This window comes from Orcinus orca, chromosome 7, assembly GCF_937001465.1.
Source record: "Orcinus orca chromosome 7, mOrcOrc1.1, whole genome shotgun sequence".
In the NCBI taxonomy this organism is placed as follows: Eukaryota; Metazoa; Chordata; class Mammalia; order Artiodactyla; family Delphinidae; genus Orcinus; species Orcinus orca.
The window spans coordinates 34838267-34855648 of record NC_064565.1 but is presented as its reverse complement, the minus strand read 5'-3'; the positions used below and the strand labels follow the sequence as shown (position 1 = coordinate 34855648).

The 17382-nt window shown below is 34.9% G+C and overlaps 1 protein-coding gene across 19 annotated transcripts in view; it reads left to right on the top strand.

The window, feature by feature from the left end:
- Positions 1-17382, top strand: part of GTDC1 (glycosyltransferase like domain containing 1) — a 446641-nt gene that overhangs the window by 137033 nt on the left and 292226 nt on the right. Inside the window, exon 2 of one of the 19 annotated variants that reach the window (XM_049711960.1) lies at positions 9112-9324. The exons of the other annotated variants lie outside the window; for them this stretch is intronic. Coding sequence (XP_049567917.1) covers positions 9206-9324 — 119 coding nt within the window. The 5' untranslated portion in view covers positions 9112-9205. The remainder of the gene's footprint in view (positions 1-9111; positions 9325-17382) is intronic. 19 annotated transcript variants of the gene reach the window in all.

Genomic DNA, 17382 nt, shown 5'->3' with positions numbered 1-17382 from the left:
GGGGATATATGTATACGTGTAGCTGATTCACTTTGTTATACAGCAGCAACTAACACAACAATGTAAAGCAATTATACTCCAATAAAGATGTTAAAAAATTTTATTTATTTTATTTATTTTTGGCTGCGTTGGGTCTTTGTTGCTGTGCGTGGGCTTTCTCTAGTTGCGGCTAACAGGGGCTACTCTTTGTTGCGGTGCGCGGGCTTTGCATTGTGGTGGCTTCTCTTGTTACAGAGCACGGGCTCTCGGCGTGAGGACTTCAGTAGTTGTGTCTCGCGGGCTCTAGAGTGCAGGCTCAGTAGTTGTGGCGCACGAGCTTAGTTGCTCCATGGCATGTGGGATCTTCCCGGACCAGGGATCAAACCTGTGTCCCCTGCATTGGCAGGCGGATTCTTAACCACTGCACCACCAGGAAAGTTCGTAGAGTACTTCTTTATGTTTGTTTAGCACTGTACAATTTTCTCACATACTGTATCACCCCATCTTTCAAATGAAACTCTGAAGCTGTCAGGAAGGCTGGTGATAGCGTCATTCTTGAATATGAGAAATTCAAGTTTCAAAATGATTAGTTCAGTATCATATGGCTATTTATACTTAGGTTTTCTGATTCCTAGACCAGAAGCATTGGCCTTTTTCCCCACTTTATTTAAACTTCTAACTTATTCATTCCCTTATTTAAGCTTGTAGCTATAGGTATAAGGGGTTAAGGGAGCCAGTGCTTTAATGGAATTCTTGGTGCTTTTAAGTCTGTATGCAAATGACATAGCCTACTTAAAGGGCTTTGGAAAATAATTTAAGATGCTAAACAAACATATAAAATTGAATGTTTCTTTTAATTATTTTAAGTTATTGCATTTATTCTCTTAATAGTCACATTTTCTTTACTTGGTGGTAAATTAGAAACATCTAAAAAACAATCAGTTCCAAAAAAGAAAAGAACTTCCTGTAGCCATTTTTCTGTTCTAATTACTGTATTAGCCTTGTTCAAATATTCTCTTAATAGCAAATTCTGTATTGCTCCTAAGGCTTTTGTTGAAGAATTCCTGAGAATTATAGCTCTTTATTTTTTGTTGGAGGAACTAATTTTATTAACATGTGGCAATTAAACTGACACTAGGAATTATGAGCAGATAATGTGGGGCATTGCGAAATTATCTTTTTTTTTAAAGTTCAGTGAAGAAACATTTCCAATAATTGTTAACAACTGTAGAAAATCCTGTGAAAAATTGATGGAAAGTACTCCACTCTTCTACCATACCTGGGATTTAAAAAAAGAAAGATTGGACTACTTAGTGCAGTATACTCACTCTACCTCTGTAAACTTCCTTCAATTTAAAGAACTTGGGCAGGTGTTATTAATAAAAAATAATAATAAAAAACCCCTTCTATTTTAAATAAGGATGCTATTCTGCCAGCTTTTAAACTCACACATACTCTCTAACTTATCCCAGCTTTTGCTCATCTGGTCTTTAAATGGCTCCTTTCATGTGGTCAGCCCACGAGTCGTGCGTACTGCCGCTCAATCACGCTGCTATACGTCGCCATCATGAGGGTGGTTTGCATGATTTGCATTTCCTGTACTGTTTGAGCTTCAGTGAGCTCCAAGCGCCACGTATGAAGAAACCACTGCCAAATAATGCAATGATTTTAGTCGAACCAGATGAGCTTGTGCTGGAGTCAGGCTACCAAGTGGAGTGGGGAGGGGAAGGGGTGTTGCCAGGATTTCCTGTTAAAAAAGGATTCCTCAAGATGTCCATACATGCAAGATGTGAATTTCTTAGCAAATCTGGCCATGGAATATAAGAAGGTTACTTTGGGAAGATAGGGCTGAAGTGCTGTGATGAATAACCATATATATGTTACTCTTAGAAAATTCAGTGTTTTAGATCTTAGTATTACATCATGCTGCCAATGTAATTATTTATTGTGACAATAATAGATTTTGATGACATTAATTTTCTAACCATACAGAGATAAATTTAGTCAAAATTAAATTAAAGGCATTGATTACTTGTCCCCTTGTCCTGTAAAAGAAAGCTTGTATTTTATTTAAAAAATGATCAATAAATGCTGTCGGACAACTATTACAGAAATTGCATAGTAGTGGGCCAATGAATAGCTACTAAAGTGGGGAAGGAAAAAAAAAAAAAAAACCACATGTACCAGATACTAGTCTTCATGAAAAACATAGACAGATGGGGAGACAGACCTATATGATGCCACAAATAGATGAATATCTTGTAAGCATTTCAAACAAATGTTGAAAGATCCAGTGAAATTTTAAAAGTTGGTTTAAAAGTATATCTTGTGCTTATAAATAGTGTGTTTATTCTGCTCACCTGAAACCCAACCTGTAAATTGTTCACAAAATATTTTATCAATATTAAGCAAAAATAGGGCTTCCCTGGTGGCGCAGTGGTTGAGAGTAAGCCTGCCGATGCAGGGGACAGGGGTTTGTGCCCTGGTCCGGGAAGATCCCACATGCCGCGGAGCGGCTGGGCCCGTGAGCCATGGCCGCTGAACCTGCGCGTCCAGAGCCTGTGCTCCGCAACGGGAGAGGCCACAACAGTGAGAGGCCCGCGTAATGCAAAAAAAAAAAAAAAAAAAAAAAAAAAAAATTAAGCAAAAATAATGCAGACTGAAACTATATATAACTACAGAGATATTAAAAAGCATCTCAATAATAGCACTGACTTTAATTTTTCTTAGACTTCTTACACTCAGTTATGGTGTTATTAATACCTACAAGAAAAAACTTCAGCAGTAATCCTGTTAATCATTAATAATAGTCTCAAAGGTTTCCCATTCTTGTATACAGACAAGTGAAGGATATTCTCTTTTCCTACATAATATATACATCATAAAAAAGTACCTGATAACTAGCTGTGGATGCTACTCTATAGTTTTTATTTTAGTACCAGTTCACTAGATTATATCTTACCAGCTAATCAGTGTCTGTCATGCATGCTGTACAGCACTTTTAAGATATTCTACAGAGGAAGCTTCAAAGCCACAGGTACTTACTGATGAAGTTACTGCATATTTATTTTTGTTAAGAAAAGGTATGCAAATTATGTGGATGAAAAAATAATGTATTATTATATCTAACATAAAGTGGTTTTGTATGTTGCATGTATTACACAGTCATCTAAGCCTAAAAACATTTTCATGTGATGATGATTGTAGTGTTAAAGGTCAGTCTGTACTACCTTTTTAATTCTCTTTTATATGTTCTTTGTTAATTTCCACTTTTAACGCTAATCTTACTTTGATATATGACTTCATCCTTATCTAATGCTCAGTTTGGCACTGTTGGATTGTTACTAGATTATCTGCCATGGGAAATCTTGAACCAGGGATCACTTTTTTCAAAGAGCCTGAATTTGAAGGAGGAAAACTTTGCCCTCCAGAACTCTTTCAAGTATTCAACTTGATGTATTCAGTGATAATATTGGAATGTTGCTTCTTAAGTAATGTCATAGCTGTTATATAGATTATCAAAGTTATTACTGCTTATTTGGTAAATTACTTTTTAGAACATTGAGCTTATTGTTGGAGATTTTAGTTTTATGTAAATATACTTGAATAATGAATAATATTGTACCAACCTTTCTTTGAACATTCTTCTTGGTTACTTAGTTCCTAAGAAACTACTTTTTGAATCTGAAAATAAGTTGTATTTTTAGATGCTTAATTCCATGGGGGAAAGGAACACATTTTGCATCACTTGTCTTTAATTTATTAAACAATTCTGTAATGCACTCTGTGCAGAGATCATGAAAACCACCGGCACACATTTTTGTGACCTCACAACATAAGCTGCTCTCTTGTGGCAATCCCGGCAAATGTGTTTATAAAGATTCCAGCAATAATAGTCTTGTGACTAAATAAGAAACAGAAGCTAAAGCTAAGACCAGACAGATACCTATCGGTTTCCTTGAGTTTAATCTGATTAAAACATGGCTCTCAAAAACATTAAATACAATGTCATGTCAGAGAGGCGGTATATGATAAATATAGTTCATGACAGGAAATCATTATTAAAACAACATTACTAGTGAATCTGTTATGGAAATTTCCCTGTAATTTAGTTAAGCTTTCCCCATTTTTCACCTCCAGTGCATCACTATACTTTTCTGCTTTGATGTTAAGTATGTAATTTTCTGTTGACTGAAAGGCAGTTTTCCTACTTTGAAATACCACATGTCTTTATTGTTATCACCAATCAAACATGAACTGACTCTTCATTTCAACTAGAAAAAAACTATATGCAGAGTAAAAGAGAATCCATACTGGTCATTGGCCACCAAGACCTGAATACCACAAACCTAAAGGTAGCAACCATCTGGCTTTTCACAAGGGCAAGCAGTTGTTTTGAGTGAGAAACATAGCAACTTGGTTGAATCCCAGATTATTAATAGCCATCTGAATTTAAAAGTAGTAATTATTTGATTTTAAAAAGTTGAGAACTTCATACCTAACATTATCAAAATTATATCCTCTCTACTGTTTGCTTTGAGGAAATACGGGTACAACGTTAGTCAATATAACCCATATATTTGTAGCTAAACTCTAAGTACTCTAATTTTTTAACAGCAGAAAGCATTTTTTAAAAAGAAATATTTTTACAAGGCAAGAGGATTATTTGGCTGACTTACATTAATGAAACATTTTGGCACACATTAAAGATTTCATCAAGCTATTACAACCACCCCCAAAAATCTTGGTTTCCATTTAAAATGTCACCAGTGTGGAAAAAATACCATCAGTCAAATTGCATATCTTCTGACTGAAGGGGAAAAAAAAAAAAGTAAAAAAAAAGAAACAAACAGTGAGCTTCCAGTGCATTTTTGGCTTCCCTTAAGGAATTCTGACTTAGATATGGTCAGTTATCTGTGGCCTTAAGATTATCTTTTTTCTCTTTGTTCCATTGTATGTTTTCATCTTCACAGGAATAAATCCACTGAGCAATATTCCTAACTTTATGTTCTTCTAGTCAGACACTGGGAATGCTTCCGTTCTTGTGAGTGAGAACAGTTAAAAGAAATTATTTTTCTGAAGAAACATAGGGACCCCACTTTACAACAAAGAATTACAAAATTGCATATCATTCTTTTCTTCTCTCCTTAAAATTATTCTTAGGACTTAGTGGGAGCAAAGACCCCATCTTCACAGGAAACTTAAACACTAAATCCTTCTTATGAGTTTAATCCAGGAAGAAACCTGTGTGCGAGTTGTGGAAACAGTACTGGGACCCTTATGCATTAAAATTTAGCCCCTTTCCAAGCAATAGGTGTGGAAAACTAAGTGGCTGTTGCCTAACTATGCTCCCTGAATTCTGTAGGTGATTCTTGTCTAGTGGTCTTAGGCCTTTCTCTAATTTCTTTTTGTATTGGGACTAATTCACCTTTGAGGTCAGCCAGGTGTCCTAACCCCCTCTGTGCTCATATACTCATGGAGTAATGGGATGGCTTTCTACTATTAGCTACCTTTAGGAACGTTCCTCTTCATTGCATCGTGCACCTGGTGTAGAAAAAGATACCTAAACCACATTAGAAAATCAAGATTAAACATGAAAATATTTGGAGGTTTGGCATCGAATGTGCTAGTAGCATGCATGCAACTCTGTAATAAAATCACATGCGTTTTATAATACAGTTCTTTCACAGTAATACTACCTCAGTATCTTCTAAATTTCCTCATCAGTGGTTTATTTATAAGCCGTGCTAGAGATCACTATAATAATAACATACTAGCCTCTCATAACCATTCTGTGTAATAGGAAAGCTAAAGTAAAGTGGCAGTGAATATTCCCCAAACAATTGTGTAAGCAAAGCATAATTATATTCAATTAATATATGTAGAAATGTATGGATAGAGATTAAGTTATTTGTGCAAATTTAGGCTACATTTAAGTGGCAGGCAGAAGAACCCGGGTTTTCTGGCTTATGCTCTTTCTATTCCACTGCCAACAAAGCAATATTCTGTATTACCTGAAAATGAAAGGATTGTTTCACCCAGAAGTAACACAGGTACTTTTGCTGTCAAAGTGACCTTAATCCAGGAGACTTTTAGTTCAGGCGCTCTGGCTGGTTGAGGGTAATCTGAAAGACTGAGTGTGTTTAAGTATCCCTGTTTTTCTAATTCGCTTACTCAAAATGCCAGCTTTGATGACTATTAATGAGGGAAACTGTAGGGAGATAATGTGTTCCTCTGACTCTTCCTTCTTTTTACCAGGCAGCCAGAAGTCACCAGTTAGGGAACAGGGAGAGATGTGAATAGAATACTAGCCTTCTGATATGATGTGAGTCATTATGGAAAATGCGGCAAGCTTGGATCCACCTTCCTACTCCTTGTTGACTCTTCACCTTCAATGGACTCCTCTCTAGTATCCAACCCCATTCTATCTCCATATCTCTCTGAGGAGCATCTTAGGATTTCAGGTCCCTTTCCTTTTCTGGCTTCTGTTGTAACCAGTTCCTGTCCTATATCAGAGGATGGCTAGGGTTATTCTGTAGGGTAGATGCTGTAAACCAAAGGGACCGCAACAGGATACAAGTGTCTGAGATACCTCAGGAGAGTCTCTTTTTGTCAAGTTAAAGGAGAGAGGCTTCTATTTGCAGACAGCTGAAATGTGGAGGGAGGCACTGAACACAGATTAACAAATCAAAATAATGGTCTTCCAGGGATAGAACATGGACCAACATGCTGCATAATTTTAACCTGCATGTCCATGGTAGGAGATAGATGGGTGATAGTGATCAAAAGCAAGAAGCTAGTGTCCTCTGGAAATAGTGATCATAGAGACAGAGCTTTTTAACTAGTAACAATATAACATTTATAAAGTACCTCGCAATTTACATATGTCTTCATGATCTCGTTTGATCCTCATAGCAACTCCTAAACAATAGGTGAGCATGAAAAATCTTCTTTTACAGATCAAGTTCAGAAAAGTTATGATTTGCCCAAGTTACCTATTAGGAAATTTTAGAGTCAAGACTTGAACCCAAGACTTCTAAATGGTTTTTTCCGCCCTTACTATGCCAATGCCTTTGTTTCTCAAATAAGATCCATTTTTATTCCTTCCTCTTTCTCTTTTCTCTCTCACAAAAATATATGCCGGGCACTGTGCACGTACTGGGTGAACTGAGCTAAACAGTGTTTGTTCCCTCCTTTGTGTAACTTAGTCTGCACTTCTTAGGACCTGCCAGTTGGTATGGTAGCCACATGTGGCTGTTGAGTCTGTGAAATGTGGCTAGTCTGAATTGAGATATGATTATAACTGTAAAATATACATGGAATTTAAAATGTTTAGTTTCAAATAAAGAAAGCAAAATTTTTCATAATTTTGTATTTATATATTGATAATATTTTAGATATCTTGAATTAAAATGTATTATTAAAATTGATTTCATCTATTTTATTTTCATCTTTTCAAGGGCTACTAGAAAATCTTATTGGCTATTAGAGATTTTTAAATTACATTTATCTCTTGCATTTGTGGCACACATATTTCCATGGGATAGCAAGCTGTGACCTATGGGGAAGTCATTTCCTAGGGTACATTCAACCAGTTAGTACTTCTCTGGTTACATTTTTTACATTGAAACGTTTGGATCCTTTGAAGTTTGTCCTGTTGCATCCTGGTCTGGATCCCAGTTTACTTTTTCTCCAAATGGTTACCAAATTGACTCAACACCATTTATTGGGTTGTTCATCTCTGTTTTGAGAGGCTACCTTTAGCATCATGCTAACTCCTTGTATGTACTCTGTGTATATCTGGACTTTGTCTTTTTTTCCATTGGTCTGTGTCTATGTTTGAACCAATGTTAGATTTTATATTTTTGAGATTTTAGAATATTTTTTAATGTCTGGTAGGGTTAGTTTCCATCTCCAACTGATCATCCCCTCTCCCCATCCCTGAGTTTTCTTGGCTATTGTTTTTTCATTGTCTTTATCTATGACAGTTAGAATCCGTCTGTATAGTTGAAAATAAACAAAAACAACCTTTTAAATTGTAACCAAGATAAGCAAACTCAAAGAAAATTGATGTCTATGTAATGTCGACTCTTCCTCTCCAAGGTGGTGATACAATTTACCATTCATTCAAGTCATTCTTGGGATACCTTCAGTAATACTTTAACATTTTCTTCATAGAGGTTTTGCATGTTTCTTAAATTTATTCCTAGGAAATTTTATCTATGTATGTATATGCTGCTATTTATGCAGTATTTTCTTTTAATGCTTGTTATATATGTTTACATATATTTTAATAATTTTGTAAACATTAATTCTGTACTCTGTAAGCTTACTAAATTCTCTAACTGTAATAAATAGCTTTTTGGTTAATGGTCTTGAACATTCTAATCTTATCCACAAATACTGATAAATTTATTTACTTCTTTCCAGTTTTTATACCTTTCATTTTTCTTTTCTTGTCTAATTTTATTGGCTAGTTCCTGCAGTACAATGTTAAATAACAGAGGCAATAGTGAGTTTTTGTCTTGTTGCTGATTTTAATGTTTCTTCCTAAGTATGATGCTGGCTTTTGAGTTGAACTGAACATATTTTATTATAGTAAAAAAAAAATCATGGATTCTTATTTTAAGAACAAAAATTTTATTGAATTTAAAAAATCATGAATAGTTGTTAAATTTGGTTAAATGCCTACTCATGATTATGTGATTTTTTTTTCTTTTTAAAGTATTAAAATGATGGATCTTATTGATTTACTAATACTGAACCATGTCTATTTTTGGAAAGAGGATCACATGTTCATGATGTTTTACTCTGTTTTCATTTCTTGCTGGATTTAGTTTGCTAGTATTTTATTTCAGATTTTGGCACCTATTTTAAGTGAGCTTCACCCGTTTTTGTTACACCCACTTCATAAAAATAAAATAATTTGGAAGGTTCTCCACCCCCTATTAATACTAGTTTAAAAAGAAATGGACTTACCTAATCTTTAAAATTTTGATAGAATTCCCCTGTGAAACCATGCGAGTTTAGTGCCTTATTTTGGGGTGGGGTGGTGGTGGATTTTTGGGAGGAGCAACATTCTCTATTTCTCTTATGGAAATCTGATTTTTGTCTGTTTGTTTTGTTTCTTAGATTCTCTACAATTGACCCTTGAACAACATGGGTTTGAACTGTGCAAGTCAACTTATATGAGGATATTTTTCAATAGTAAATTCTGCAGCACTACATGGTCCTTGTTTGGTTGAATCTGAGGATGTGGAAGAACCTAGGATGTGGAGGTCTGACTATAAGTTATACACAGATTAACTCCTGCATTGTTCAAGGGTCAACTGTACTTCCTCTGAGGTATTTTTTAAAAAAAGACATTTTTTTCCTCTACAAAATTGTGTGTGTGTGTATGTGTGTAGTTCTTTTGATGTTTAGGAAGGTTTACATTTTTTCCTTATTGTCTACTTTCATAGTTATAACATTATATGACACCCTGAGTTCTCTTAATTCTTGAGATAGTATCTATTAGTTCTTCATAATGAATAATGATAAAGTTGTGTCCCCACTTTTTTGTCCATTGCTCTTTCTCTACCATCTGATTTTAACATTTTTTTTACCAATATACTCTTATTTTTTTTACCAATATACTTTTAAAATATGCATATACTTCTTTTGTTTGATTTATAAGCTTTCAAAAGTATCTGAACACTAACAGCTATTATGGTTAAGGCAAGAGGTGAATCTATCTCTCAAATTTCTTTTATTTTTCTTCTACAGTTGTACTATTCCTGTGAATACATAGTCAGAGCAAAATACCTTTTATGTTCTGTTTTGCCACCTTAGGTCCCACATTGGTTTTGGTTTTAGTTCTGTGGTTAAATGCACTTATTGGAAGACTTCTGCTTTCAACCAATATGTAATAACAGTAACGATATTTACTTTTCCATTGGAAACAAAAAAAAAATGGACAAAATATATATGAAACCATTCAAGACACTGGACATCAATCAACAAAGGACAGTGACCCCTGAGAGAGGGCAGTGAAATGAGGTGGGCTCTATGATTACCCAAGCTTGTTTGCCTTGGAAGAGTTTCTAGTCTCTGATGCAAGGAGGAGGAATCCAGGGAGAGACTGGTAGGACCCCTGGCATTGAGGAGATAGAGGTAAGAGTCTGGTTAGATAAAAACAATGCTGAAATAGAGCTGCTCAAAGAGAGAATCCTGGAGATCTGTAGAGGGTCCCAGTTGATCATTCATCTGAGTGCAAATTGGCACATGCATGTTAGGAAACTCTCAAGGTCAAGCTAAGAACCATACGAAAAAACTACAAGGAATAATGCCCATTGCTCGCAAAAGGCCAGAAATAGTGCCCATTCCCAACAACCAAATCGGAAAACCTCATGATTCGGTCAGGGCTGTGGTCTCAACTGAGGCTCAGCTGGGGAAGGATCTGCTTCCAAACTCACATGGTTGTTGGTAGTATTCACTTTCTTGTGAGCTGTTGGAATAAGAGTTCAGTTTCTTGCTTGCTGTTTCTGAGAGGCCACCCTCATTCCCTTGCCATGTGGACTGTCCTAACATGGCTGCTTATATCCTCACATCCTGAAAAGGAGAGTCTTCTTGAAAGGCAAGATGATACAATCTTATGTAGCATATGCACATACGTCCTGTCACCTTTGCTGAATTCTGTTGTTTAGAGGCAAGTAGCTGGTCCTGCCTGCACTCAAAGGGAGGGATTACACAAGGCATACATACAAGGAGGTGGATCATGGGGGTCACTTTAGAGTCTGTTCTCTACACTAGTGTTTACAAGAATATCTTAAAAGCAGCCAGATTAAAAACCCAACAATATCAAGTTACATCAGAAGAACAAAATTAAACACTATAGTAGATTTCTCATTGGGAACATCTCAAGGAGAAGACAGTAGAGCAACATCTTCAAAGCACTGGAAGAAAACCAGAAACTATCAAGTGAGAATTCTGTACTCAGTGAAAAATATCGCTCAAAAATAAAGGTAACAGAGATGGTCAAAATAAAACAAGTCCTGGGGATATAATGTACAGCTTTGTGACTATCGTTAGTAATACCGTATTGTGTATTTGAAAGTTGCTAAGAGATTAGGTCTCAAAAGATCTTGTCATAAAAAGAAAAAAGAATTGTAATTAAGTGTGGTGATGGATGTTAACTAGACTTATTTTGGTGATCATTTTGCAATCTATCAAATCATTATGTTGTATACCTGAAACTAATACATTTTTAAGAAATAAACAGTAAACAACTAAAATATCCAAAAGTAAAATAAAGGATTTTACCTGAAAGAGAGAAGAAAGAATTGAGAAGAGAAAAAGAAGCAAGTAAGAAACTTCATTTGGCGTCATTTGTCACATTAGATACCCCTCTTCCAGCACTACTGTCATTGAATTTGTGATTCCACCAGGGTCTCATCTTAGGTAAGGAGCATATATCTATCTATTGTTTTCCCCAGATCTGGGGTGATGTATGCCTATATTTGTGCATCCCTACTTTACTGGTAGGTAGTGGCAGTAAAGTCAAAATACATATCTTAGTTCTTTTGAATAATTTTATCTTCCACTCTTTTCCTTCATAAGGTAACTTTTTAAAGGGGCAACGAGTTTTCTAATTTGAGCTTCTTAAGAAGTCCTTTAACTAGACAATAACTTGAGTGTTTCATATTTAATCTAGAATAGTATGTTAAAATATTTAAACTATTTAAATAGTAATAATTTAAATTATTAAAATAAAATAATTTTAAATTGACTTTAAGTAATTTAAATTATTTAAAATAATATTTAGCATGATTTTCAAAATGCATGTATTTCTAAATACAACTATGTTTTATATCAAAAATATTTTAATTTTTTGACTGAGGGTCTCAACTCTAGTTTCCTTAAGTGCTAGTGGAAAAAAAAATAGTACTTGTGCTTTTTTTCTGATAAGGTTTTTATAATCTTTAATTTTACACTGTGCATGTGAAAATATTTTGAAAACTCTGGGGACACATAAAATTTTAAGGTATATTTTTAGAATCATAATATCATTTTTAACTTTCTGTCAAAAATACGTATAGTTCTGGTTTTCAAAATGCCTACTGTAATGAAGATACTATCTTGAAGCACATGCTTTTATATTAAGAAATTGCAAGCTTTTGGTATCTGTGATCTGGTTTTTGTTCCAGTCTAATGGCTCTATTCCCCAAATTATTTGGTCTCCCACTTTATTAATTTTATTCCTGGATCAGTGTGGGGCCACCTTTATCATGGTGAATTCCAATATTGCTCTAGCGGTTTGAGTATCTATGATTTCTACTATCTTGATGTATAGTACAGGAAACATTTTGTTAAAAGATATTTCACCCAAATACTGATATGTTCAGCACTGTTTGTTTGGGTTTTTTTTTGCGGTACGCGGGCCTCTCACTGTTGTGGCCTTCTCCCGTTGCGAAACACAGGCTCCGGACGCGCAGGCTCAGCGGCCATGGCTCATGGGCCCAGCAGCACTGTTTTAATTGACTGCCTACAAACGCAAAGAATGTTATTGATTTACTGCCTAAAGAACAAAACCCAAAACAAACCCTTCAGTGTTTTGCATAATTGATACATAAAGATTTTCATTTGCAGTAATCAGAGTTTGGGCTGCATTATTTTGTAGATGGTAGGATTGAGAAGGTTAGAGATCTTTGTAAATGCTAGAAGTCTTTTAGTACTGTCATTAACCTGAAAGTCATGAAGCATTAAAAACAAGACACCTGGTCAACCCAGACCTCTGTACATAATATGCAATGAAAAGGTTCAGAGATATGGAGTACAATTGGGAATTCAGAGCAGGAGGTCATTTATTTTTGTGGAGGCATTGGTAGCTGACTCTACTTTGAAGGGTGGGTAGGACTGGGATGGACATGGAAGAGCAGCCAGACATAATAATCATAGCTTAACACTTAGATAGCATTTACTACTTTCCGGACACTGTTCTACGTGCTCTCAGTGTATTAACACATTTCACAACTGTATTAATAATTAATAAGGTGATGATTATCTTCACTTTTGAGTTGAAGAAACTGAGACACAAATTCGTTAAGTGGCTTATTCCAGTTTTCATAGCTAGTAAATAGTGGTACTGCCATTTAAACTCAGCTTTTCGGCCTCAGAGTCTCTCTTAATCACTATGCTGTTCTGCTTCTAATTAGTGTGATGTATTTTATGGGAAGAGCAGGATAGGAGAAGTTAATTTAAGGAAGGTTGAAATCATGGAAGCTTTTGAAAGGGAGGCAGAGGCATTCATATCTTATCAATGTGAGTATAAAGTGGTTCAGTCTTTCTAGAAAATAATTTTATAGTATTGGGTTGGCCAAAAAGTTCGTTTGGGTTTTTCCGGCTGAACTTTTTGGCCAACCCAATACTGTATTGTATCAAGAATTTCACTAAGTGAAGTAAGCCAGACAAAGATAAATATCATATGATATCGCTTGTAAGTGGAATCTTAAAAGAAAAAAAAAGATATAAATGAACTTATTTCTAAAACAGAAAGAGACTGACAGACATAGAAACCAAACATTGTTACCAAAGGGAAAAGGGGGTTGGGGGGAGGGATAAATTAGGAGTTTGAGATTAACATATACACACTATATATAAAGTAGATAACCAACAAGGACCTACTGCATAACACAGGGAACTATACTCGATATTGTGTAATAAAAGGGAAAAGAATCTGAAAAGGAATATCTATATCTATATCTATATCTATATCTATATCTATATCTATATCTATCTCTGAATCCCTGTGCTGTACACCTGAAATTACCATGATATTGTAAATCAACTATACTTCAATAAAAAAAAAATTTGAAGTCATTGCCCTCTACATATTTGTCCTGGAGAATGTTGGGAGACAGTTCTCCATGGGTCTCTCACATTTCATATGGTTTGCAAGCAGAGACATTAAATGCCTTTTTGTCCTGGACTATCTTTTCAAGGAGGTTTGTAGCAAAATAGCATTGTAATATAGAGATAGTATTTCCCTTCTGATCAGATAGCTGGTTTATTTATTGACCAAGTATAATAAAGATATCTCCCTATAGAGCAAAGTTTGGGCAAGTTTCCTTGTAGCTCATTATGCAAGATTTGGGTTTCCTAAGCTCAGGGTTTCTTAGCTATGATGCAAACCCACTTGCCTATGCATCATCTGTGTAGGCCACTCCACATCACCCTGGTGGGCCTTGGGGGCCAAGGAAAACTGATGTGAATGAGAAGCTCATGCTTGCTCACTGTTGTCCCAAGTAATAAGTCCTTGTCTGACCCACGGGTGTCATGCTTGATGCCAGCATCCAGGAGACCGTGGTAGGCTAACTTGTTAACTTGCAAGTAGGGCAAAATCTCAGACCCTTCACTGTTTTTGACAAAAGGATGGTTAGAATTATCAACACATAATTATGTATGATCATTGGAAAGTAATCCAACTGTCCAATAATAAGGAGCAGTTTATTAAATTATAGTACATCCATATAGTGAAGTATTAATTCCATAATTCTTAAATATTTTTTTAAAGATTTAAAGACTTGGAATATACTCATGAGAATGTTAAGTAAAAATTATATTATGAAAATGATCCGTATAGTACAATCTCAATTTTGTAAAATGTGTTTACGCATTTAGGAAAAAACCCTGGGATAAAATGTGCAAAACATAAAACATTGTTAGATATAGGTTGTAGAAGTTTAAGTGATGCTGTTTTCTTTTTCTATTTGTATATTTTTCAAATCATCGTATAATGACTATATATTACTTCTATAATTAGGAAAAATATACATTGTTATTGAAGTCAAACTGAGGGATTTGACATGGTATAATAGGCAGAGTAGATAGTGTATATATTCGTGAGAGGACAGTAGTATGAGGATACATAAAACCCCTGCAATGAAAGGTCTGTTTTTCATTAAAATGCACGTGTACAATATAACTGAAAACTATTAAAGCAAGAGCAAAAATAAAAAATCCAAGTTATAGCAGGGATAGAGGAAACATGGATATTTTAGATATTCTAATTTAAGGAAACTTAATCCATTTGAACAAAAAACTAAGCTCGTCAAAGCCTCTCGTTGTCTAATAAAAAGGAATTAAGTCAGTTAATCATAAGAAACAATGTTTGCAAACTGAAGTGCTGAAAGATGAAATGATCTTATGTCTGACATTTGCTTTAAAATATTCCAGCAAAAAATAAATAAAAATAAAGTGAGAGGGAGAGTTGAACCAACCTTGGCAAAAATATTGATAGCTGTTGAAGTTGTGTGTTGGATACATGAGGCTTATTATGCTGTTTATTTTTGTATGTGCTTGAAAATTTGCATAATAAAAAATTAATAATATATCGCTAATTTATGTAGTTTTAAAACAATATTCCTCAACCTTGTCTGCTCTCAGAATCCTTTAGGAACACTAAAAAGTACTGATGCCTGGATCCCACCTCCTCTGATTCTAATTTAGTAGGTATTGGGTGTGGCTTGGACATCAGGATTTTTAAAATCTCTCAGTTGATTCTAATGTGTAGCTCATGGTAAAACCCATAGTTCTAAGTGGACTCTGTTAGGTAGATCTTTACTATAAGGGACATTGACTGTAGTAATGGACAGTTTTTGCAGTATTTCTTTAAAAAAATGTAGGTATGTTTTCTATTATGTTGGTTCATGGAACATCCCCTCAGTAAAAAGTGAGAATAGGCTAATAATTTTTTCTTATAAAGATAGTCCTACTGAGTACCAGAATAAAATAGTGGAGATACATAGCTTAACGGTTCTTTCACTTGATAAAATGATAAAGTTTCAGTGACTGTAAGGAATGAATAACTAACACTCCCTTTCAAATATTAGTTGAGTAAGAAGAGGCCTAACTGATGTAGAAAGCATAGTTTCTTTTTAAATTTTAGCATTTTATAACTTTCTTAAAGTAATTCTTGTTCATTTTAGAAAACTAAAAAGAATATTTAGAGATACAAAAGAAAATAAGCATCCGTAGTTCCATTATCCATGGTAAATATTGATAATATTTTATAGCATTTGATTTCAAATTTATTTTAACTTTCTATTTGAAATTGAAAAATTTCAAACATAAATGTAGGGATAGCAGTATCATAAATCTCTTAAGTACCCATTACTAAGCTTCAATAATTATCAACTGATGATAAATCTTATCTCATCTGTGACCCTCTCCTACTTTATTCTCCCTTCCCCCACACTGGATTATTTTGAAGCAGATCTTGCATATTATATCATTTCATCTATAAATATTTTAGTATGTATTAGAGCAAATAATCTTCAGGTCATTAGCACATATCTGAGGTATTGGTATTCTGTGTTGACTGAAAGAAGATCCATATGCTATGGTTCCTAATTTTGTAGTTGCCAAAGATGGTGTTGTGTTATAAAAGTAAAAATCTGGCTTATATTTTTGAGCTGCAGAAGGATCTGCTGGCAGGGCTGAGACTTTTCTCAGAAAGTAACTCCATCAGTTTAAATGATGAAATAAGTAGTAGACTGAAATCCAAGAAACCCAGGGTTCTACCCATTAATCAGGCTTTAATTTAGAAGATTTTGAGGATTAGAATTACCTAATGTTTTGCTTTAAAATAACCTAAATTGGTCTCTTGGTCTCATTTTCTTTAGAGCCAGGTAGTTTTTCAAAGGGTTTGGCAGATTGAGTTAGTCACAGTGTGTTTTGGTAAAATTAACATGGAGGCAATATGTTAGAAAGGAGTTGAAGACAGGGAAATCATTTAAGAGGGTACTCAGTTTTTGTGGTCTGAGCTGATAAAAACCCAGTGTTGGAGGGTGGGAGAAGAGGCAAAATTTAGCATCTTTATTTATAGTAGAAATTAGCACAGCTTGGTGATACTTTGTTATAAGAGTTAGGAGTAGGGGAATAATGAAATATGCCTTCAGCCCTACCCTAGGGATCGAGCATAATTCTGTCCACTTGGAAGAATGAGTAAAGTTGAGAAACAAGAAATAATGGGGGAAGAAAGGGATGAGTTAGCCCAATATTAGTATACTGAGTTGAAAGTAATAGCAAGTAGGCATTTTTTGTGGGTCACTGGAAATAGAGGACTAGAGTTCAGGTGATGTGTGAAAGCTGGGGATCTGTATTTGAAGATCATTCATGAAGCTATAAGGATGATGGTGTTTTCATAGGGAATATTTGTTTAAAGGGAGAGCATGTTCAGTAGTTCTAATGGATGGGAATAGGAGTAGGGATGAATTAACCTAGAATACATTAAATTAATCCTTATCGAACATCTATGTTGCAGGAAAAGGGAAGGAGTGCTTACTGCAGAGACTGGGAGACACAAAGGGAATGAATGCAATGCCAGAGATATGTACAAAGATTTATGAAAATAAAATCTTGGTA